Raw genomic sequence first — 25,035 nt, 5'->3', positions numbered from 1 at the left:
TATTGGTTTGGTTCTGCTTTCTCCTTGTCAGGTACAGATGTAACTGAGACACTCATTACAGTGTCAGGAAAAGACTGGCTGTGATCATCACAATGCTTGTGCCTCCATATCCTCCAGAGCCTGCAGTTCATATGGAATCCTACAGAGGCGTTGTACTCAGCACTGCACACAGCCTCTCTCTCTCTCACACACACACACACACACACACACACAGCACAAAGTCAGCCTGTGGAATTCACTGACACGCAGGTACTCTAGCTGATCTTAAAAAAAAACCTGGCCAACAACAACATTTGTATTTATTCATGCAAAGATAGGAGCAAATAAAGTTCCTGCTGCAAAAGTGGGAGCTTCTCAGCAGGGGGCAGGAAATAGACTTCCACCCCACATTCCTCGGCAGGACATTCACAATTAGCTAGGTCCATTACTGGACATTTTCATCTTCCTGAAATACCAGCTCCAAAACTGGGCACTACTGGAAGCAGGACACCAGACTTGAGTGACCAGTAATCTGATTCACTATGGAAAATCCTACATTCCTTCTTATGGGTCCATTTCAATTCCCTTTAAGTCAGAGACTTTCCATGTATATTAATGGGAGTGGGAGCATTCTCTATAGACCAGAGATGGGCAAACTACAGCCCGGGGGCCCACATTCAGCCCTCCAGATGTTTTAATCCGGCCCTCAAGCTCCTGCCGGGAAGCAGGGTCTGGGGCTTTCCCTGCTTCACATGGCTCCTGGAAGCAGTAGCATGTCCCCAATCCAGCTCCTACACATAGGGGCAGCCAGGGGGCTCCACACGCTGCCCCCACCCCAAGCGCAGCCCCCGCAGCTCCCACTGGCTGGGAACTGCAGCCAATGGGAGCTGCAGGGGCAGCACCTGCACACAGGGCAGCACGCAGAACCGCCTGGCCACGTCTCTGCATAGGAGCCAGAGGAGGGACATGCCGCTGTTTTGGGGAGCTGCTTGAGGTAAGCGCTGCCCGGAGCCTGCCCCCCTCCCGTGCCCCAGCCTTGATCCTACCCTCCAAACCCCTCGGTCCCAGCCTGGAGCATCCTCCTGCACCCCCAACTCCTCATCCCCACCCCAGAGCCTGCACCCCCAGCCGGAACCCTCATGCCCTCCTGCACCCCAACCCCCAATTTCATGAGCTTCATGGCCTGCCATACAATTTCCATACCCAGATGTGGCCCTCGGGACAAAAAGTTTGCCCACCCCTGCTATAGACTGTATATAGCATAACGCAGAACTGGGTGAGAGTCCTGAGTCCAACCTATGCTGACTGCTTCTCTCTGGATTCAGTTTGGTGGATGCTAATCCATCATGGAGATGACACACTCAGGGTTAGATTAACTCGAGCCTTGCACAGGTAGGGAAGAGGGTACAAAAAGCCACCCTCTGCCCTGTGCCTCTGTTTACAATTAAAGATAATGGATTTTTCACCTATAACTGTAGAGACAGAGAAATTCTGCATCCTCCATCTCAGAGACAAGCTGCCAGCATGCTTGTCTTCTGAAGGGGAGGGATGGAGCACAGCCAACCTGGTTGTTAAATGCTGAAAGAGAGACTTTTGGATGAGACAACCTTTATGAGTAGGGCCCTACCAAATTCACAGCCATGAAAAACGCATCATTGACTGTGAAATCTGGATTCTCCCTGTGAAATCTTGTCTTTTGTGCGCTTTCTCCTCTACTATACCGATTTCACAGGGGAGACCAGAGTTTCTCAAACTGGGGGTCCTGATGCAAAAGGGAATTGCAGGGGGGTTGCAAGATTATTTTAGGGGGGATTGTGGTATTGCCATCCTTACTTCTGTGCTGCCTTCAGAGCTGGGCAGCCAGAGAGTGGTGGCTGTTGGCTGGGCGCCCAGCTCTGCAAGCAGCAGCACAGAAGTGTGGCAATACAGTACCAGGCCATCCTTATTTCTGCGCTGCTGCTGGCGGCGGCTCTGCCTTAAGTGCTGGGATCCTGGCCAGCAGCCGCTGCTCTCCAACCGCCCACCTCTGAAGGCAGCGCCAACACCTGCAGCAGTAAGGGCAGCAGGGCTGGCCTTACCATGAGGCGAACTGAGGAGGCCGCCTCAGGTGCCGGACTGTGGGGTGGGGCGCCACTAGGACCCAGAGTGTAGAAAATTGTGTCTGCTGCTGGTGCATGTGGATTCTCTCTGCTCTAGATGCACAGAGATGGTGGAGTGCTGTGCTGGAGGAAGGAAGGCACAAGAGACATAACAGGCAGGCAGGCGAAAAGTTGAGAGGGAATAACGGAAAGCAGCAGGAGCTGAAGGGAGAGAGAGGAGAAGGAGCCTCTTATGTACCTCTCTAAAACCAACTTCTCAGGGAGCTTCCTGTTTCCTGCTGCTTCCCTGAACCCACTTGAGGAGAACAGGCAGTCAACTGAAGTAGTAGGAGCCAGTTAGTCCCTTAAGACGCTGATAGCTCCCCTCCCTCAGGCCCTGCTACCAGCCTGCTTATTTGTCCCCTTCAACTGAGTGGTGAGAGCCACTATAGCTGGCACAGAACAACAGTCGTGAGCGAAAGAAGAAAATGCCCCTCTGGGGCAGCATTCAGAAGAAGAAAAAAAACAAAGGAAGCAGGAAGGAGCTCTCCTGAGATACATAGACAAAAACGTTCACGGTGAGCCTTCCGGCCCCAGTGAGGATGTGAGTGGTGAGGAGATGCCCGATCTTACAATTAGTCAGAGTGCAGGTGACCTGGCAGCTGCTGCAGCATCCATATCTCCATCTCAAATGGATGTAACCAAGCACATTCCTGAAGAAAAGTGTAGATCAGAGAAGAGTGTGGTAGAGGCGCACGAAACAGCTGCTGCTGAGTTTAATTCCTTCAGTCTAGATGATCCAGGACTGTGGACTCACTTGAGCAGTAGCCTGAGGGACTTCCTTGTACTGCATGGGCCACAGCAAGTGAAAAACTTCATGTTCCCCAAAGACAACGAAAATAGAAGTTTCCATCCAACACATTACTGGCGTGAAATCCCCAATGGTGACAAAGTGGAGAGCCCATGGCTTATGTACTCAAAACCCCAGAACGCTGCATACTGTTTTTGTTGCAAACTCTTCCAGTCTAATGTTCCACCCACATTGGGTTCCACAGGTACAAAGGACTGGAAAAATCTGTCTAGAAATCTGGCATGCCATGAGAAGGCAGCAAATCACCAGACAGCATGCCATAGGCGGAAAGAACTTGAGATGAGACTAAGGTTAAAGGCCACCATAGATGATCAGCATCAAGAGAAGATTGCATCATGGTCTCTTTACTGGCAAAATGTTCTGAAAAGGCTCATTGCCATGGTGAGAATGCTTGCTACCCAAAAACTGAGCACTGCGTGGCACTTCAGATCAGCTGTAGGTGCCAAACAATGGAAACTTCCTTAAAATTGTGGAGCTGATGGCTGAGTTTGATGCTGTACTCCAGGAGCATCTAAGAAGGGTCACCATCCAAGAAATGTACACACACCACTACCTTGGAAAAACAATTCAAAATGAGATCAGACAGTTACTGGCAACAAAAGTCAAACAGAAGATTGTGGCAGATCTGAAGTCAGCAAGATATTACTCCGTTTTTCTGGACTGCACACCTGACATCAGCCATATGGAACAAATTACTTTAATGGTGCGTTTTGTAACAACAGAACCTAGTGAAAATGTCCCTGCAGCGGTGACTGTCAGAGAGCATTTTCTAGAATTTATTGACATTGATGATACTACAGGAACTGGTATGACAAATGTGCTTCTTAAAAAGCTGGAAGATACGGGAATTGCGATAGCTGACATGAGAGCTCAGGGCTACGATAATGGTGCCAACATGAGAGGAAAGAATAGAGGAGTGCAGACACAGATCAGAGAGTTAAACCCTCAAGGTTTTTTTGTCCCGTGCAGTTCTCATTCACTGAACTTGGTGGTCAGTGATGCAGCATCAGCTTCTAGTGAGGCTGCTGAATTTTTTAATGTAATTCAAAGCATCGATGCATTTTTCTCTGCATCAACTCATTGATGGCAAATTTTGAAGCAACATCTGGGAACATCCTCTCTGACACTGAAACCACCAAATGCCTCACGATGGGAAAGTCGAGTGGAGGCGATAAAGCCTGTCAAACACCAAATTGGGAAGATAGATGATGCCATAGTTGCCATTATGGAGGATAATGTTATGACAGGAACTGTTTGTGGGAGAACAGTGGCAGAGGGAAATGGAATCACCAGAAACATATATAACTTCAAATTTCTGTGTGGCTTAGTGTTGTGGCATGACATATTGTTTGCAATAAATGTTGTAAGCAAGAGACTCCAATGTGTTGACCTTGATATATCTGGAGTAATGGAACAACTGGACAAACCAAAGTCATACCTACAGTCTTACCGGTCAGATGAGGGATTTCAAAACATTCGGAAGAGTGCACAGAAGTTGGCAGAGGAACTTCACATTGAAGCTATTTTCCCACCCATTCAAGAATACAAGAGTCACCGAAGAAGACATTTTGATTACAAGGCACGGGATAATCCCATAAGAGGCCCCAAACGACAATTCAAAGTTGAATTCTTTAACCAGGTGCTAGATTGTGGAATACAGTCAGTTGAAGAACGTTTCATGCGTCATCTGAGCTCCCTGCCTCAGGTGCCAAAATGTTGTGGGCCAGCCCTGGGTAGCAGTATCGCAATCCCCACTACAATAAACTTGCGACCCCATGACTCCTTTTTGGATTAGGACCCCTACAATTACAACACTGTGAAATTTCAGATTTAAATAGCTGAAATCATGAAATTTACTAATTTAAAAATCCTATGACCATGAAATTGACCAAAATGGACCGTGAATTTGGTAGGGCCTTATTTATGAGACAGGAGAATGTCTTGTTAGTTTAGACTCTAATATGTGTAATATGATTTCATTTTACATGTAACCCTTTGTTTCCAATATTTATGCTTGCTAGCGTTTGAATGGCTATTTTGTTAAATAAGCTTATACTTGGCTTTCTCTGTAAACAAATCTAAGTGCTGTGTTCTACAACCGAGCTGTGTTCTACATTTAACTGGTAAGCGGTGGTGTACTGTCCCCAGTGCGTCTGGTAATTCTGTGAGTGATCAAGGGCTAGATGTTGTGGAGGGATGCTCAGAGGACTCGGGGTAAGACTGTGCTTATCATGATCCTGTAAAGAGGGAGTAGGGCCTGTGGAGGCCTGGAGGGGAGTGCTTGTGTTGTCAATAGCCAGTGGAGTCAGGGAGCTGACCCACAGAGAGCACAGACAAGGCTTCCTCATGCTAAGGGCACGTGGTAGTGAGGTACATCACAACCCTGGGTATCCCCAGGAAGTGTTAAACCTCCCAAATAGAGGTGAGGGTGGGTCCAGGGCCCCTAGCAGCCCCTTCTGAGATTGAAGCATCATTGTGCTAGGTGCCGTGCAAACACAGTATGAGACAGTCCCTGCCCCAACAAGCTTACAGTCTAAATAGGCAAGAAATATGAAGGGTGAGAGAAGAAACAGGCACAGAGCAGTAAAGTGACTTGCCTAAGGTCACACAGCAGGTCACTGATAGAGCCTAAAAATGAACCAGACCATAGATTCTCAACCTGAGGGTTATGTCCACAGCACTGACATGACCACCCTTCTTGTACTTACAAGAGCATGGGTGTCGACTGTTACCAGTACGTCACATTTCAGAACACTCAACAATTAACGCAATGGGACACTGAACTAGGTGTATCTGCGGTGGCTGATAATACTTTCCATGCGCTCCCTTCCCCACCTAAGATATATGTTTCCTGATGCAGTATTATAACAATAAATGGGAATTTGCCCCTTCTGTCACAGCTACAAAAAGAAGTAAATAATGGAACAAATACTAAGAGTGGATGCAGAATCACCACCACATCACTCACAACTATGTTTATTAGGGATTTGAGGCAGGAGAGTGAGTTTGTGTGTGTTGGGGGGGGGTGAGAAAACCTGGATTTGTGCTGGAAATGGCCCAACTTGATTATCATGCACATTGTAAGGAGAGTGATCACTTTAGATAAGCTATTACCAGCAGGAGAGTGGGGTGGGAGGAGGTATTGTTTCATGGTCTCTGTGTATATAATGTCTTCTGCAGTTTCCATAGTATGCATCCAATGAAGTGAGCTGTAGCTCACGAAAGCTTATGCTCAAATAAATTGGTTAGTCTCTAAGGTGCCACAAGTACTCCTTTTCTTTTTGCGAATACAGACTAACACGGCTGCTACTCTGAAATAAGTCTCCACTGATACATTGCAGGGGACAGACTCCAGCAGATGACTTTCTGGCAATCCCTTCAACACAAATGATTCTCTGCTTGTTCAGGTTATAACAATGAAAACCCAATCTACGAGTGGATTTTGTTTGAAATAAACAATCATTCTTAACCAATGGACAGCTTAAGCTACTGTGGAGGCTTGGAATGCTCTGAAGCCATAAGCAATAGCAACTATATTATTATTTATTAAACTGACAGATTCATTTGATGAAAAAAATTTCAGAGGAAGAGGGAAAAGAACATAACTTGCTAAGATACAAGTCTGACATCGGTTTGATTATTTGCTGTATGGGATTCCTGGGGCATTTCAGTTGACTACTTGTTTGTGCTTCGTCCGTTTGGAAAATTAAATGATGGAAATCTAAATAAACACTGCCATCTCCTTGATGTGCAGAGTTTTGAAACCTATGGGAAAGCTTTAAGCTACGACAAGCCTCATGGGGGATTGAGGGAGAAAACCAGAGGAAATATTATTAGATGAGTGGGAGTTAGCACAGGTAGTAGTCACCCTTAACTCACATTATTTAATTGCTCCGGCAGCATAAAGGCCCCAGAAACAGCCCCCAAGGAATATCCTCAACACAAGGGGAGATCCCTGAGCAAGACACATCTCTGGCAGAATGGCCCAAAACCAACTTATCACTAGAGAGGTAGAAGAGTCCACAAATAGACCATGCATGAAATGATCAAGCCACAAGTTTTATTAGCTTGGCAGTAGGACTTTTTAGAAGAGACTGATGGATGGATTGAAACTGAAAACAAGAACAGGAAGAAAGGAACAGAAAACTGAAGGAAGGAAGGAAGGAACAGAAAGACCCAGATAGGAACTCCATAAAAGGGAAGTAATCTTCTTTTCGTTCTTTTGGATTAGAAGTAAGGATCACATTTGAGAGACTGAGAATTGGGAATAATGAATAGGGAGGAACCTTTGCTATATTAAATGAAAACCTTATAAGCAGGGTCTGGAAATAGATGTTAGCAAACTTACCCTACTGTCCAAATGTTTCTTTCAGCTACACCACAAATTTCCTTACACATTCAGAACAGAAAAAAGAAAACAGATGTTGTTTCACACTAAGTGTTACTTGTGGCACCTTAGAGACTAACCAATTTATTTGAGCATAAGCTTTCGTGAGCTACAGCTCACTTCATCGGATGCATATTGTGGAAAATACAGAAGATGTTCTTATACATACAAACCATGAAAAAATGGGTGTTTACCACTACAAAAGGTTTTCTTTTCCCCACCCCCCTCTCCTGCTGGTAATAGCTTATCTCATTTATAAAAATGAGATATAAAAATGAGATATAAAAAGATCTTCTATACTTTCCACAGTATGCATCCGATGAAGTGAGCTGTAGCTCATGAAAGCTGATGCTCAAATAAATTGGTTAGTCTCTAAGGTGCCACAAGTACCCTTTTCTTTTTGCGAATACAGACTAATACGGCTGTTACTCTGAAACCTGACACTAAGTGTTGTTTATCATGTAATAGGGTGATATATAAAGTATCAGTCTAACTGAGAAAAAGAAATTATACCCATTTCTATATCTTCAGTACCACAGGCAGAGAGAGGCCAGGTCTCAGCCCTTGTGCCAGGCAGCCATCTGGCTTTGGGGTTTTGCCATAGGGCACAACACACTAAATGAAAATCTCATGAGTCATATTTGACCCACAGACCAGACTTTAGCTGACCCTGATCTATATAGAAAAATCAAGCCTGATAACCTTGCTTCACTTCCCTCCTAAGAACTCCTTGTTGCTAGAGAACTTGCTGGGGCCTTCCTTGAACCAGAAGATGTTTCTTTAAATTCTGAAGAGGTCATAGGGCCTGGTTTCATTTAAGTCAAAGACAAAACTGCATGTATGTAACTGGTGCCATATCAGGCTAGTGATCATAAGCCATGGCACCATCACCTGCAGTGCCTCAGTGCCCGTCTTCGGTGCCTCATATTTCCGTTTAATAACAAAGGTATAGGTTCTGAAAACTGACAGGAGACACTGGATCATGAATCTGCAGAGCAACAGTCAGAGAACTCCAGCCACTGGTAAGCTTTGGAACTTGCTTTTAACATTATTTTAAGTCTGCACCTGTATTCATTTTTAACATACACATTCCTAAAAATATAGATATACACTGTGGAGCATTAACATTGTATAAATTATTAAAAGTATTGCTTTTTGTACGTTTCTGAAATTAATGCTGATGAAAGGAGCTGAACTGACAATTCTGAAGAGTAAAGTCCTCTATCCCACTAAAGTATTGGAAGCACCAACAGACCTCTGTTCCCAGTCTGCTTCATGAATTTGCCTCAACCCTTCCTTGGAGGGGACCAACCTTAATGGCAAGAGGGGAGTTTAGTTTCCACCTCCTTACGTTCCATAGCAGCTCTGGTGAGACTGTTAATGAGGGTACCAACTGGCATGATGGTGGTTTAATAATGATAGATGAAGACTGGTGGTTGTTTTAGGGCTATAGACACCTACACCTGTCTATCAGAACTTTGAACTGAGATCACCCAATTATCTCACCTATAGTTTATAATCGATTAATCATCCATCAGATGGCAATGACGTCAAGTCACTACCAACATAGACTGGATTTGACCATATAAAGTTAAAAGGAAGAAGATTCTGTATCCTGTACTTTTGGGTCACCCAGTTCCCTGTTTCTCTAATATATTCCAGAGAATCTTTTGTTTCATGTAGATTCCAATGCATCATCCTGCCCTGTCATAAGACCACTACAACACTTCAATAGAATAATAGGGAAGAGGGAGCCTCCCTACTTTTTTGTTCATTTCAAGAAAAATCAAATGGCTAATCCATCAACATGAACCCATCAGCATCTCAGCATTCTGGCCAGAAGATATTGGAACTATATGGACACTTTGAAAGAAATATACCAGACAATACTGCAAAAAAGGACTAAACTTACACCTACCAAGATGGAGAAAGCAGCAAATAAGCTTGTACTAAATGGGGCTGGAGGTGAGGAGGTAAGACTGAAAAAGCCATGGAGTTTTGTCATGTCCTTGGGAATAAGTAATCGAATTAAGGGCAGATAAATGCTGAAGAGATAGTTTAGTGGACTCTAACCTCCATACCACAGCATACAAAAAGGACAAGAAGTGTTGGAACACAGAGTCTTTCATGCAAGGTGCCAGATAATTAGATCATTTACACTCTCATACTGTAGTTCAAATGGTGTCATATGATATAACAAGGTAAGAGTGCTGACACATGCCCTGTAGAAACCTGAATAGCAATTACAGGCAGTATTTTACACAGTACCCAAAGTTAACTGAAGCTGCTGGGAGTTGTGCCCCAATTCTGTGCTCAGTGGGAGCTTTGAGGAGCTAACCTGCAGCACTTCTAATCAGGGAACAGGAGCTCATTGGAAATAAAGCTTAGTTTCTGCTTCCTGGGCTTGGTTTTCACTAGAAAATTAAGTCACACTTGAGGACTTATTAACATACCTGAAGTTAAATATGACTTAACAGTCAGCGTAGACAAGGGCCGTTGGGTTTCAGTTCACGTCAGCAGGCTGTGGATAAAACCTTACTGAAACCAGTTACCTTTGACTAGCTGACAAAGCTACATATGACTTGTCCCCATCTACACTGACTGCAAAGTTATGTTCTACATCACAGCAATTAAAACAACTACTCAAGTTCATGTTCTAAGACGACCTGATTTTCTAGTGAAGACAAGCTCCCCTGAGTTAATTCACTATGGGCTCTTGATTAGGCTTGATTATTCAAGACTTGTGGAGATGGCAGGCTCTTGCTGACTCCCACTGATGCTGTATAAATGAATACATTTTCTGTATAAATAAATACATATGCTGAACACAAACCCAGGTTATATCTTCTCCCTTTAGCCCCACCTCACTCCCCGCATATATCTCAGAACTAATATATCGTCAGTGGTTTTCAGACTTTTTTCATTTGAGGACCCCTAAAAATTTTCAAATGGAGGTGTAGACCACTTTGGAAATCTTAGACATAGTCTGTGGACCCCAAGGTTCCGTGGACAACAGGTTGAAAACCACTGCTCTAAACAGTACTTTTAAAAATACCTCCTGCCAAAAGAGGATGCATCTGCATTTGGGAGTGGGAAGGTTGTTAAGCTCCTTAATTCTAAAATAAGGTATGGCCTTCAATACTTCCCTCTTGATTAAGAAAGCCCCACAGCCCTCCTTCTAGATCTTGGACTGATCTTCTACTGTGTCCTTTTAATTCACCCTTCACCAGCTCCTCTCAGGCTAGCAACAAGTCTGCCATGAACAGAACTCAATGGAGTCTCTCCCCTGGTAGCCCAACACAAACCAGTTTTAAACTGGGCCCAGCCCACATTTTTACCTGGCTGCAGCTCAGCCTTCTGCCTTCCATGGTGTCAGGGTCTTTCCTGCATGAGCCTTTCTTCCTCTGTGTAGTTTCTTGAGCTTCCCCCCTTCTCAGAGCAGCAGAAAGCTGCAATGAAGCGGCTAATCCAACCCAGATGTGCCTCTTTAGTAATCAGGCTTGACTAGCCCCAAGCCTTCCAGCCCTTAAGAGGCAAAACACCCTGCTACAATAGTGTGTGCAGCCTGTCTTTCTGAGAGGAGGGAAACCAAAGATGTGAATGGTTCATATGGCAAAAGCATTATGTGGGCTCTCTCAGATGGGTACAATACTACCCATATCTTGTTTACACAACTCCATACAACTTATTTTCAGCCACTCCAGTTTTAACGGCGGTATAACATATAGGCTCCACCTAAGGATGGGTTCCACCTATATCAAAACGGAACCAGATTGCCGGCATGTAAAATTAAAAAGGTTGTAGAGGTGCTTGTAAACTAAGGGCTGAGGGAAAGCCAACAGGTCCAGAGGATCACACCATTCAGATAGACACGTCCCTTAGCAAAGGATTTATTAAAGAGGATACTCTATTTCTCTTCAGTTCTTACCTGTACTTTATCCACATAAGTCTACCTGAGGATGTTCAAGGAAGTATGTAAACCATGGCCGCTACCTGTAAGTTCTGAGTCATGCAGGGACAGTCAAATGAAAAAGAGTCCCATTCAATTACATCACATGAAGGCAGACAACTAAATATTGACTAATTTTATAAGTGCTTGTATACAACTGCAAAAAGTCTAAATACTCGGAGGAACTTGAGTGCCTGGTATTAAACAAGGATATTGATATAATAAGCACTGCAGGAACTTGGTGGAATGATGACAATCAATCAATGGGACATTGTAATTCCAGGGTACAAAATATATCGGAATGACAAAGTAGGTCATTCTGATAGGAGAGTGGCACTATATGTGAAAGAAAGCATAGAGTCAAATACAGGAAAAATCTTAAATGAATCAAACAGTACTATAGAATCTTTATTGATAGAAATTCCATGCTTAAACAATAAGAGCATAGCAGCAGGAATATACTATTGATCACCTGATCAGAATGGTGACAGTGATTGTGAAATGCTCAGGGAGATTAGAGACTACAAAAACAAAAAAACAACCAATAATGATGAGAGTTTTCAACTATCTCCATATTGACTGGGAAATGTCACCTCAGGACAGGAAGCAGAGATAAAAGTTCTAGACACCATTAATTACTGCTTTTTGGGGCAGCTAGTCCTGGAACCCATAAAGGGAGAGGCAATTCTTGATTTAGTCCTAAGTGAAGCACAGGATCTGGTCCAAGAGGTGAATATAGTTGAACCGCTCAGTAATAGAGACCATAATGTAATAAATTTAACATTATTGTAGGGAGGAAAATACCGAAGAAATCCACTACAGTACCATTGAACTTCAAAAAGGGGAACGGCACAAAATGAGGAGGCTAGTTAAATGGAAATGAAAAGGAACAGTCACAAGAGTGAAATTCCTGCAAGCTGCATGGAAATTTTTTAAGAACACCATAATAGAGGCTCACGCTATATATACACCCTGAATTTAAAAAAAAAAAACTAAGAGGAACAAAAAAAGGCCACCATGGCTAAACAGAGTAAGACAAGGCAGTTAGAAACAAAAGGACATCCTTTAAACACTAACAGTCAAATACTAGTGAGGAAAATAGAAAGGAGTATAAACTCTGGCAAGTCAAATGTAAAACTATAATTAGGCAAGCCAAAAAAGAATTTGAAGAGCACCCTAGCAAAAGACACAAAAACTAACAGCAATTTTTTGTTAATCAGAAGCAGGAAGCCTGCCAAACAGTCATTCTTTTAAGGTGACAGAGCTGAGGAACAGTCTCAGATTGAGGCATCAATAGAGGTTTTGGAACAAATTGATAAATTAAATAGTAATAAGTCACCAGTGCGACGGTGCCCCCCATAAGGCTTTATGGAAATATGCTTATGAATGTATATATGACATAACTAGAATATGTTTTATGCTATATATGCCATGTAACACATCTCTGTAAAGGTTATGATCTACTGAATCTATTAATCCTATTTGTATGCATGTATCATTTTTGTATTCGAAGTTATGAATATTGGCTGTGTACTAGCTTGATTTTTAAGTAACCTTTATGAAGCATTTGGTCAGCTTCTTGAGAAAGGAATGTGCAAATTAAGTGCCCGATCAAGAAGCACTTAACGAACAATGGATCTTGGAATGCGTCAATCCACATAAGTCTACTTGAGGATGTTCAAAGAAGTTTCTAAACCATGGCCACTACCTGTAAGTTCTGAGTCATGCAGGGACATGTGACTTGACCATGTGACTCCAAAACTCCATCTTATAGCTGAACTTCTACACAGGGGGAGGAAGGGGTATCCACCCACAAGAGAAAGTCTATTTAAACCCTGGGAGACCCCCTCCATTTTGTCTTCAGCTGGCTAAAGAGATAGCCTCTCCACTCCCAAGGTTACCTGAAAGAAACTGGAACAAAGGACAGTAACTACAGGGGGGATGAGTGATTGCTGGACCCAGACTAGAAGGAGACTAGTCTGTAAAAGGAAGCTTACTGGAATTCCTCGAAGGGTGAGGTTTTTATCTGTATTCAGTTTTCTTAGACATAGATTTGTGTGTTCTATTTTATTTTGCTTGGTAATTGACTTTGTTCTGTCTGTTACTACTTGGAACCACTTAAATCCTACTTTCTGTATTTAATAAAATCACTTTTTACTTATTAATTAACCCAGAGTATGTATTAATACCTGGGGGAGCAAACAGCTGTGCATATCTCTCTATCAGTGTTATAGAGGGGAAACAATTTATGAGTTTACCCTGTATACAGGGTAAAACAGATTTATTTGGGGTTTGGACCCCATTAGGAGTTGGGTATCTGAGTGTTAAAGACAGGAACATTTCTTAAGCTGCTTTCAGTTAAGTCTGCAGCTTTGGGACACGTGGTTCAGACCCTGGGTCTGTGTTGGAGCAGACTGGCATGTCTGGCTCAGCAAGACAGGGTGCTGGAGTCCCAAGCTGGCAGAGAAAGCAGGGGCAGAAGTAGTTTTGGCACATCAGTTGGCAGCCCCAAGGGGGTTTCTGTGATCCAACCCGTCACAACCAGGACCAGATGGTATTCACCCAAGAGTTCTGAAGGAACTCAAATATGAAATAACAGATCTATTAACTGTGGTATGCAACCTCTTTCTTAAATCAGCTTCTGTACCAGATGACTGGTGGATAGCTAATGGAACACCAATTTTTACAGAAAGATCCAGATCCTGGCAATTACTCACCGATAAGCCTAACTTAAATACCAGAGAAATTGGTTGAAACTAATGAAAAAAAAACAAACCAGAATTATCAGACACATAGATGAACATATGCTGGGAAAGAGTCAATAAGGCTTTTTTAAAGAGAAATCATGCCCACCAATTTATTAGAATTCTTTGGGGGGGGTCAATAAACATGTGGAAAAGGGTGATCCAGTGGATATATTGTACTTGAACTATCAGAAAACCTTTGACAAGGTCCCTTATCAAAGGCTTTTAAGCAAAGCAAGGGGTCATGGCATAAGAGGGAAGGTCCTCTCATGCATCAGTCACTGGTTAAAATACAGTAAACAAAGAGTAGGAACAAACAGTAAGTTTTCACATTGGAAAGAGGTCAATAGCAGGGTGCCCCAAGGATCTGTATCAGGACCAGTGCTGTTCAACATATTCATAAATGAACTGGAAAAGGAGGTAAACAGTGAGGTGGCAAAGTTCGCAGATGATACAAAATTACTTACGGTAGTTAAGTCCAAAGCTGATTGCGAAGGGTTATAAAGGGATCTCACAAAACTGGGGGACTGGACAACAAAATGGCAGATGAAATTCAGTGTTGATAAATGCAAAGTAATGCACACTAGAAAACACTGTCCCAACTATACATACAAAATGATGGGGTCTACATTAGCCATTACCACTCAAGAAAACGACCTTGGAGTCATCATAGGTAATTCTCTGAAATCATCTGCTCGGTGCGCAGCAGTACTCATAAAAGTTGACAGAATGCTAGGAACCATTTGGAAAGGGATAGATAATGGAACATAATGCCACTACATAAATGCATGGGTACGTCCATACCTTGAATACTGCGTGCAGTTCTGGTAACCCCATCTCAAAAAAGATATATTAGATTTGGAAAAAGTACAGAGAAGGGCAACAAAAATGATTAGGGGTATGGAACAGCTTCCCTCTGAGGCGAGATTAAAAAGACTTAGACTGTTCAGCCTGGAAAAGAGATGACTAAGGAAGGGATATGTTAGCGGTCTATAAAATCATGAATGGTGTGGAGAAAGTGAATACGGAAGTTTTACTTACTCCTTCACATAACAAGAACCAGGGGTCACCCAATGAAATTAACAGGCAGCAGGTTTAAAACAAACACAAGGAAGTACTTCTTCACACAATACACACAGTCAACCTGTGGAATTTATTGCCAGGGGATGCTGTGAAGGCCAAAGTATAACTGGGTTCAAACAAGAATTAGATAAATTCATGGAGGATATATGGTTATTAGCCAAGATGGTCAGGGATGCAACCCCATGCTCTGGGTGTCCCTAAACCTTTGACTGCTAGATGCTGGGAATGAATGACATGGGATGGATCACTCAAAATTGCCCTCTTCTCTGAAACATCTGGCACTGGCTAGATGGACCATTGATCCCATCCAATATGGGCATTCTTATGTTTGTATATAATCAATGTTATAGTTGATGTAACTGGGCTAGATTTGATAATCAGTTCTCATGGTAGTCATTTGGCAAAATATAGATCCTTTAAAAGACCTCTGTCTTTAAGACCTTTAAACTTTAAGATCTACACTGTCTTCTAGAGACACTCTTACCCCCACTGAGGACAATACAGGGAATAGGATCTCAAATCTAACATCCCTGTTGGCCACTGGGCTGAGGCTGAATACCAGACACTCCATTTCTGACCTCCCAGGTTAGGCTAATGTAACAACATTTATTTTGTCAGTGCCCCAGCCAAAACACATGAAGTAGGAAGCAAAGACACCATTGCCTACTAACGATGTCAAGCATCTGCACCTCTTCAGTACATCTGCTGTGGGAATGCCATTTGGTTAGAGAGTCCAGGACCACATGTACACGAGAATCAAGTTCATGTTCAAAGTGACTTCTGCCCTTATTTAGTTTAATTCTGCTGACAGCAATCCTTAATCTCTCAGCTTCAAACTCTGTCAACAGATGATTCCTCAGAGCCTCCCTGTAAGCAAAAGTCTAGATATTCATCACTGTAAACTGACAGCAGTTCCAAGATCAAAAGAACAGGGAAATGAAACAAACAAGAAGGCAGTTCTGGAGAGAGCCACTTACAAAAGCCTTGAAAGAGTTAAGAAGTTAAAAAAAATGGTCTGGACTTTGGGACTGTAACTCACCTGGATCAGGAATTGCTTCTAGTGCTACAGAACTGTAAAATTGTACTGGGCTTGTCCATGTTATACTGCACACATCTACCTGATTATCCTTTCTTTTTCTTCAAATAGCTCCATGTGGATCCTTTCTTCTCCTCTGTGTTCTTCAACTCTCTTTCTTTCTTCATTAATTTATTCTCCAGGGAGGGAAGCTCTCCTTTGTCCATTGTCATTCTGTAGTCTAAGCTTGTCTGCTCAGTTTGTTTACCTGAAACAATCAGAAACGTTAGTCATGGAAAAAATGGTATTTAACTGTTGCATATGAACAGGAGAAACACAGTGTAATGTAAAGGAATGGAAACAAGATCTGAAAGACAGGTGGAAGAAAGGGGACAGAATTATTAATAGATACAACAGACCTATTATCATGGGGACCTCTCAAATTCAAGGTTAATTGACTACAATAGGCATGAATAAATGTAATGTGTACTGGAAACACTGGTGGGAGTTTAGGTGAGGAAAAGGAGGACGGGGAAGAAAGCAAGAAAGTAGAGCTGTTACAATTGGTGAATTTGTTTAAATAAAGAATCCTATTTAATCTTTCTCACTGCTTGCTTATTTCAATCAAAACATAACAGAGGCCTGATGCATGCAATCAAGATGGCTTGTTGCTATTGTGCTATGAAAGTGCACAATAAGAGAGCCAGACCTATTTGTTTTATTGGTGTAAGAACTCAAGGCACACCTGAGTAGAACAGACCAAGCAATGACAATAACCTAAACCATCTTTCAATAGATTAACCTGTTAATTATCATATTGGACTCCTTGAAAATCAAGCCCTGGGAGTATAATTTGATTGGCTGGGAGGAAAGAAGGGCCCCAGCCAGCTGGAATTTGTTAGTGGTAACTGGGGATAATAGGGACTCAGTTTATGGAAAATGAGGAACCTATCGTGAACAGGACTACAGCATCAATAGGAGATATCCCAGATGGGAGCAGAGAGGAAGTAGCTCTGAGATTACGAAGTTATCTGATTTGCACATTAATAGCAGCCCAGAATATTAGAAAACTACAGCACAAGGATAATAGAGAGGGGGAGACTTAATTTTGCTGGATTTGGGAAATCAACCTTAGAGAGAAGGAGGGAGCCTCTGCCAGCAATGAGAGATCGTGGAAATAAAGCATAGACGACAGACACAAAATCCTTTTTAAAAGGGATGTCAGAGGAGAGAACTGTGAGTTGGGATTTGTGAAGAGGAGTACTCTGGGAAAGCCTGTAATCTCTGGAGGGCAGAGGGAGCTACTGGAGATTGCATTCCTGAGGGTGTTAAACTTCATTTAATGAGGAGGAGTTTGGGGGGATATTTTTGTTGTAATGCTGATTTTTATTAAGCTTGGTTGCTCCCCCTCTCCCATTGAACTCAAATGCATAGAACCATTTTAAAGAACCAGGAAAAAAGATTTACTGACCCAATATTACCTTGGATTATTTATCAACAGTGCTAATAGCAATTTATTGGATTCACTGTCTGTTCCTTCTCAATCCTGGACATATTATTATATAGTGGACAATCAGCCAGAGACCCTGTAATTCATACCAGCAGAAGCAGCCAAAGCAGGGACAGCTGTATGGAAGAAAGGGGTAAAATGGGACCCAACTGGAACCACCTCTCCCCACAGCATCCCTCAGGACCTCGAACTTTATGCAGGTATCACACACACTCACTAGAAGCCAAGTGATGCCTCCCTTCCCCCCAGGATGTGGCCTTGGAAGGGGTGGGGGGGGAGAGGCTGAGAGCAACCAGCCAGAGACTCCAACTAGTAGGGGCAGATGCAGCCAAAGCAGGTACCTCAGGACATTCAGAAAACATTCTACAGGTTTGACTGCAATTTCTCTGCCCTGTACAGATTGGCTGCTTGCTCCAACACTTTCCCTCCCAGTCTCTTCCCCCGAACTTGCCTCCTCTACTCCCTCTCACCTCCTTCCCCTTCCTTTTTCTTTCCGTTTAGCTTATTCCCCTCCTAGGTAGTCTCCCCCCCAAAAAAATTGTGGAACTAACAGGACATTTGCTGCCATGCTATTGTTCACTCTGCTTATGTGTTATACCTCGTCTCCCACCCTGCGTCTGTCCAGTTAGATTGTCAACTCTTCAGGGCATGGACGTCTACTACTCTGTATTTGTACAGTGCGGCCCCAATCTTGCTTGGTGCCAAGGGAGAGTTACTTCAAAAAAGGAGTGGACTGACACCCTTCCAGATTTCCCAGGACTGCTACTTCAAATAAGGGACAATCCTGAGAAAGCCAGGACAAGTGGCAACCCTATCCCCATTACCAGACATATTGCTGTGGTAACAGTATAGGAAGACAAAGCCCAAGTGTTAAACTGAAGGGGGCATTAGCATAATATTCTGGACCAAGATTCCCTGAAGTACAGTGATGGTATCAAACCATCTGTATTGACGTATCATCATGTCACACAACAAAGTCAATCTAATCACATACTTTCTCCTGAGTATCTACAGAACATGGGAGGGGAAAATGTTCACAGATCAGAAGGGAAGAGTATGACATGTTGCTTTTCTAGAAAATTGATCAAATTGCTATTAACCACTTCCAAATTTGTTTTTACTACCCGCAGGCAGATTGCATAACTATTTAAATACAAGCTCAAAATCAAAGCTTTGGGGGTAGTTCCTGTAAGAATAAAATCAATTAATATCTGATCAGTTGATAAGTGCTGAAGTTAAAGCATACCAACAATGGCAAGTGACTGGATGCTATATTTTAAGTGACCAGGTTCAGTCAATAGCTTTACTAATACTGGGAGGACAGGACAACATTCATACCAAACAGGTGCTAGAATTAGTGACAGGAGTCAGAGAACTGAGTTTAAAAAATGGGTCTAACAGCCAATGCAACATATTTGAATTTTACTAAAGTATTGCTCGTGTCTCATGAAACTCTACTCTCAAAATTACTTAATAGCGGGTTGGATAGGAACGCTGTCACAGACTCTGATCTATATTAAGTTTTAATTCATTGTTATCCTTTTGTATTGTTTCTCTGATCTCACTGGTGTTTACAGATTGTTCCTAGTTACTGCCCATAGTATCATGTTACTGCCCTTTTAGTGCTGGCTTAGTACATGTATGATGTGCAAACAGGAGAGGGATACCTCACAGTCTCTGGACAATTCCACCATTTTTGTCGCCTGGGCTCGTTTGCAAGGCTGCTGATAGATGCCAGACTCCTTCTGCTGGTCTGCTAAAGAATAAAGCTACTTGGCAGTGCTTCCAGTGAGACAAGGGGTTTACTCTCACTAAGGCAGTGGTACCACCCTAGAACTCACACTCACACAAGCAAACAAATTAAAAACAATAACTATAAACTTTACAGAAGGATTTGATTAAAAAGAAATACAGGATTAGTATAAATATTAAATGACTAAAATGATTAGATATATTAATGCATTTTAATTACTAAAGGCTATGCCAGCAAGCACACTAGGTCATGTGACCACATACTCCCCCAACTTTCCTAAACAAAAGCCTATCCCCTCTCAATTCCGTCTATTTCCCCCACATACCCAGGTGGTGCACATGGAGACACACTGCGGGCCTGCAAGGAGATCCTGTTAGAAACATACTTGATTATACTGGGAATTTGCAGATGCAATGTACTTTAATGGTGCAAGATTAAACCCTAACTACCTCACTATAATACAGGGTACTCACTCAAAAAGAAAAGGAGTACTTGTGGCACCTTAGAGACTAACCAATTTATTAGAGCATAAGCTTTCGTGAGCTACAGCTCACTTCCTCAGATGCATATCGTGCAGCAGTGGGCTGCAGTTTCCACGATATGCATCTGAGGAAGTGAGCTGTAGCTCACGAAAGCTTATGCTCTAATAAATTGGTTAGTCTCTAAGGTGCCACAAGTACTCCTTTTCTTTTTGCGAATACAGACTAACACGGCTGTTACTCTGAAACCAGGTACTCACTCAGGCTCCTATTTTGCGTGAGCAGTCAGAGGACTGATGTAAGCAAGCAGGTCCTCCCTGGGGATTGTTGGAGAGGGACTAATCCCCCAGTCCCTTCTGGAGCTGTGCTGACAGTCTTTAAAATTTGGAACAAAGTTCAGCTGCAAGCAGGTCACGTCTCTTGATCTAAAATCCCAGATCTGGGGTGGGCTGCTACGGGGGAAGCAGGCTGCAGTCAGTGGTAGGAGAGAGAGGCTGGTGGAAGGAGGAGCGGATTGTCCCCTCCTCGGGCTTTTCTGTAGGCTGAGGTTACAGACAGGCCAGTTGCTGGTCCTGGATGTGCTGTGCTGGTAGGAGACCTTCTTTCCTGTCTGCTCCCCAGTTGGTCTCTGCCTGGTGGAGGAAAAGCATAGCTATTGATAGCCTTCCTCCTGCTTTCCCAGGCATCTGGGGCACTGCACGGAGCCAGACGCTGCTTGCAGTCTTTCTGGCTTTCTTCTGCCCTCTAAGCTTCTGGGGTCTGCTGTCTTCCTTCCTCCCATTGGTTGAGGGAGGAGGGTCACAAGGGTGACTGAGGGGAGCCATATCCCCCTCACCTGCCCTGCTGCTCTGGAGAAAACAGCAGTGCAGGACTCTGGAGTGGACCCCCTAGTACCAACAGGTGGGTCTCTTCTCTTGGGGCATCCCTGCTTGTTCAGGGGGCTACACACAAAATGAGATTAAGGTTGGAAAGATACAAATTATTGCATGTGGGAGGATATTTTTAATGGTGGGAAATAAAAAAAGACAATGCTAAGAGAGGCTTTGGTCTAGAGTGATGAGCCTTTTGAACCTACCCATATCAAAGAGATTACATTCAGACTTACAAAATGGGCAGTTTTAAAACACTAATAAGATTGTGCTGTCACTCTTAATGTTCCCCAAAATTGAGCCAATTTTGTTGAGGGAACCAACTGGTCGCTTTTTACTGGTGCTGGACATTCATCTGGGATGCTCTTATGAGATATAGAGAAACAAATGGATAAAGTATTGCCAACCTCAAAAGATCAAAAATCACAAGATTGGCCCAAATAAATTGGTTTTAAAAAATCAAATATGTTTTCAGTTTGTCTTTTGGCCTCCCCTCTATTCTTCTGCCACTGTGAAAGACAGATTTTCAGGTTGAAAAGTCAACCTTTAACACACACAAAAACACAGGCCTCTTCCTGGCTGCCCAGATGGACATTTCACTTACCCTTTCCTCATCCCTAGACAGGGGAACTGCCATCCACTTCCTATTACTGTCTTGACCGAGCAGCGACACTTCTCTGCCTCCTGCTGCCACAGGACTTTTGTACTTGGGATCCAAGAGTGCCACTTCCCAATTCTTCCCCCTCCCCAGTCAGGGTCCCAGCACCAGGGTCCCAGCACTTCTGGACTCTGCCCCTGCAACTGCCCCAAGGCCCTCTCTCTGCTATAGGGCTGCACAAGAACACAGGACAGGTCTGTGTCCCGAGCCCCTTGCACACAGCTCTGCCCAGCCCTGAAAAATCACAGAATCAGAGGAGCTTCTGGCAACATTGCCACAGCTCCTCCTGCGGGCTCCAAAATCCTGTGGCTCGTAATCAGTTATGAGAGTTGGCCTCACTGCAACATTGCCTTCCCCGGCTGCTCAAAGGGATGCCATTTACCCACCACTGCTCCCAGGATCGGGGGAGCCACCAGTCCATCCCTTCCATATCTCTCATGCCCATCACAGTCCTCTGTTTCCCCCCTCATCCTTCCTCCAGCCCCCAGTGCTTCCAGCCCCCCATTCCTCTGCAACAACTAAATCTGCCTCCTGTTCCCCTCACTCTCCCCAGCTATCTTTCACAGTATCCCAGCTGCTTCTCACAGCCCCCTTCTCCTGTCTAGCCCCCGAATGATGGAGTGGCAGCCATTTTTCCTGTGGGCATGGCTTCAGCCTCCTTGAAAACAGTGGGAGGTGGCACCCATTACTGAGGGCAGCCTCTCTTCCATATGCAGCTAGACAGTTGGGAAATGGCCACCATCTTGCTGGCTTCAGCCCCATTGACAGTAAGAGAAGATGGTGGCCATTTTGAATGAGGGAAAATCCATGAGTTGGCGCCTTTCGTCATCGTGTTTTCCTCAGACAGATTTAAAAAAAAAAAACACCCAAAATCGCTAGAGTCACGATAAAATCATGAGCATTGCCAACGTTGGGGATAATCTGTTGAAAGCTGCTGCAGAGACACACACGTTCCTGCAGCACCGAAGGTGTAACTATAGCGGCCTTTCATGGGCAATCTTAATTCTGGCATTAATTCCAGGGCTTGACATCGCAACCTTCAAAAAAAATTAAAACGAAGATTAATGTAATCTCAGGGCATTTGCCCTGGCTTCTGTGATAGGGTTGCCAACGGTCCCTTATTCCAAGGGACGTCCCTTATGTTTTTCATCTCTGTACAACAAGATTGGAAGTTGCCGAGTGCTGCAAAATGCAGCCAGAAATACCCCTGGCGAATGTAGGCAAGTATGCTTAGTATTATTATGAATACTAATCATGATGATAATAGGAGGAGGGGTGGAGCGGGGGTGCTAAGAAAACAGTCCCTTATATTTGAAATAGAAGGTTGGCAAATCTATAATCCGCCGTGTCTCCATGCCAGTAGCTCGGGTGGGGAGTGCCGGGGAGAGAAATGCTGCTCCCAGGAAGTTGACAGCCAAGGCCCGGCTCAGCCTTGTCTCCCCTCTCTCCCTCTAGTTTGAGAGGTAGAGGCCTCTGCCGTCTCAGGGAGTTATTGCTGCGTGTGACTGGATGGCCACCAGCACACCTTCTCAAAGGAGGCAGCAGAGAGAGAGAGAGAAGGATTACATTGAGGATTATTAACTGGTTAAGCCCAGAAAAATGGAGCTAGCATAACCAATGAGGAAGATGCTTGAATAGGCCATTATCCACCACCCCCAGTTAAGGAGGGAATAGCTGTGTTGGGAAGAAAGAGGAAGAACCTGCCACTGAAAGGATATGCTTTTTGGTGAGCTTGGGTGTCCCATGCCTGCAAGGAAGGTCACCCTTGAAAACTGGCCTCTGGGTACTTGGCAACAATATTCCTGGTCCTTGTTAAAAGGAGCTCTCAGTTTACAGGTTTCAACTGGGAAAGCTCCCAAACTAGTTTAGGACTAAATTAGTCTCTTAGCTGTCTAGCTAAAGCAATAACTTCTAGATTTCTAGCTAAAGCATAAATACTTCTTGTTGCTAGACCAGGAGTTCCTGCTTGTTTTAACTTTCAGTTGGGTTTTATAAAATAAGAAATGAGGATAGGATTTTTTGAATTGTTTTTTATATTGTCTGCACCTGTTCCCTGAGTCTCTTCATGGGGAGAGTTACCTCAGAGGCAGAAGCTGTATAATTTGGGTAGTAAAAATATTTCTGTATAATTTTGGTAAAAAAAAAAAAAAAATCTACACGACCAGTTTAGGATTGCAGGGACCTTGACCGAGACAGCCTTTGGTTTGTAAATGGTAAAACTTTAATGGAAGTTAGTGGTTAAGAGTAGGTGAAGATAAAATGGCAGACACCATCTGAAGAATAAGGCTTGTAATTCATTAGTGTTGTAGCTGTCACTATTGCATTAGATCAAAGCAGTCCCCATCCCATTAGTGACTTCCTAGTTTTACACTAAATCTCCACTCCTCAGGATTGCTCTCTTACAGGATTTTTTCCCCCAGCATTCCTTTCTGTGGCTGATCTTTTAAATTTGGCAGAGCCAAACAGCTGCAGTACTATTGTAGCCATTTTGCAGCTGGTAGCTGTAGCTTTTCTCTTACACCTGGTAAGTGCTACTTATGTTTTTTCCCCCTTTCTTATTGCCCAGGCACAATAACTTTTATGACTTGTTAGTGAAATAGATGGTTCTTTACTACCCATGTCAGCTAATCATGTCCTTGTTAGTGGCCTAGGCTGGCAAATTATTTTCTTCCTGTAACCAAAACAATGTTATTTTATTATGTAGGTGGGACTCCCTTACTAGGTTTGAGTACCCAGGTTAGCCAGTCCTTTTCCCTAGTTCTCTGAGCAACATTCTAGAGTTCACTCCTCCTGCTCTGTGTGCATGTTCTGTAGGATTTCAATTCTCTACTGAGGGTCACAACCTGGTTACAAAAACATAGTAGCATTTATGACAGGTTTGAATGCTGAATCTCTACGTAAAAGAATAAATGGACACAAATCAGATGTCAAGAATTATAACATTCATAAACCAGTCGGAGAACACTTCAATCTCTCTGGTCACGCAATCACAGACATGAAGGTCGCTATCTTAAAACAAAAAAACTTCAAATCCAGACTCCAGCGAGAAACTGCTGAATTGGAATTCATTTGCAAATTGGATACTATTAATTTAGGCTTAAATAGAGACTTGGAGTGGCTAAGTCATTATGCAAGGTAGCCTGTTTCCTCTTGTTTTTTCCTCCCCCCCCCCCCCGATGTTCTGGTTTAACTTGGATTTAAACTTGAAGGGTGGTCAGTTTGGATGAGCTATTACCAGCAGGAGAGTGAGTTTGTGTGTGTATGGGGGTGGGGGGGATGTGAGAAAACCTGGATTTGTGCAGGAAATAGCCCAACTTGATTGTCATGCACATTGTGTAAAGAGTTGTCACTTTGGATGGGCTATCACCAGCAGGAGAGTGAATTTGTGTGGGGGGGTGGAGGGTGAGAAAACCTGGATTTGTGCTGGAAATGGCCCACCTGATGATCACTTTAGATAAGCTATTACCAGCAGGACAGTGGGGTGGGAGGAGGTATTGGTTCATATTCTCTCTGTATATATAAAGTCTGCTGCAGTTTCCACGATATGCATCTGATGAAGTGAGCTGTAGCTCACGAAAGCTTATGCTCTAATAAATTGGTTAATCTCTAAGGTGCCACAAGTACTCCTTTTCTTTTTGCGAATACAGACTAACACGGCTG

At 43.5% G+C, this 25,035-nt stretch overlaps 1 protein-coding gene across 1 annotated transcript in view; it reads right to left on the bottom strand.

The window, feature by feature from the left end:
* LOC140898530 (sodium/glucose cotransporter 1-like) overlaps window positions 1-10,736 on the bottom strand; it is a 69,302-nt gene extending 58,566 nt beyond the window's left edge. The window contains exon 1 of the mRNA XM_073312433.1: window positions 10,654-10,736. Within this exon, the coding sequence (XP_073168534.1) occupies window positions 10,654-10,683 (30 nt within the window). The 5' untranslated portion in view covers window positions 10,684-10,736. The remainder of the gene's footprint in view (window positions 1-10,653) is intronic.
* Window positions 10,737-25,035: the final 14,299 nt, after the last annotated feature.

The sequence above is a fragment of the Lepidochelys kempii genome, chromosome 15 (genome assembly GCF_965140265.1).
Source record: "Lepidochelys kempii isolate rLepKem1 chromosome 15, rLepKem1.hap2, whole genome shotgun sequence".
In the NCBI taxonomy this organism is placed as follows: Eukaryota; Metazoa; Chordata; order Testudines; family Cheloniidae; genus Lepidochelys; species Lepidochelys kempii.
This window is presented reverse-complemented; position numbering and strand designations above follow the sequence as displayed.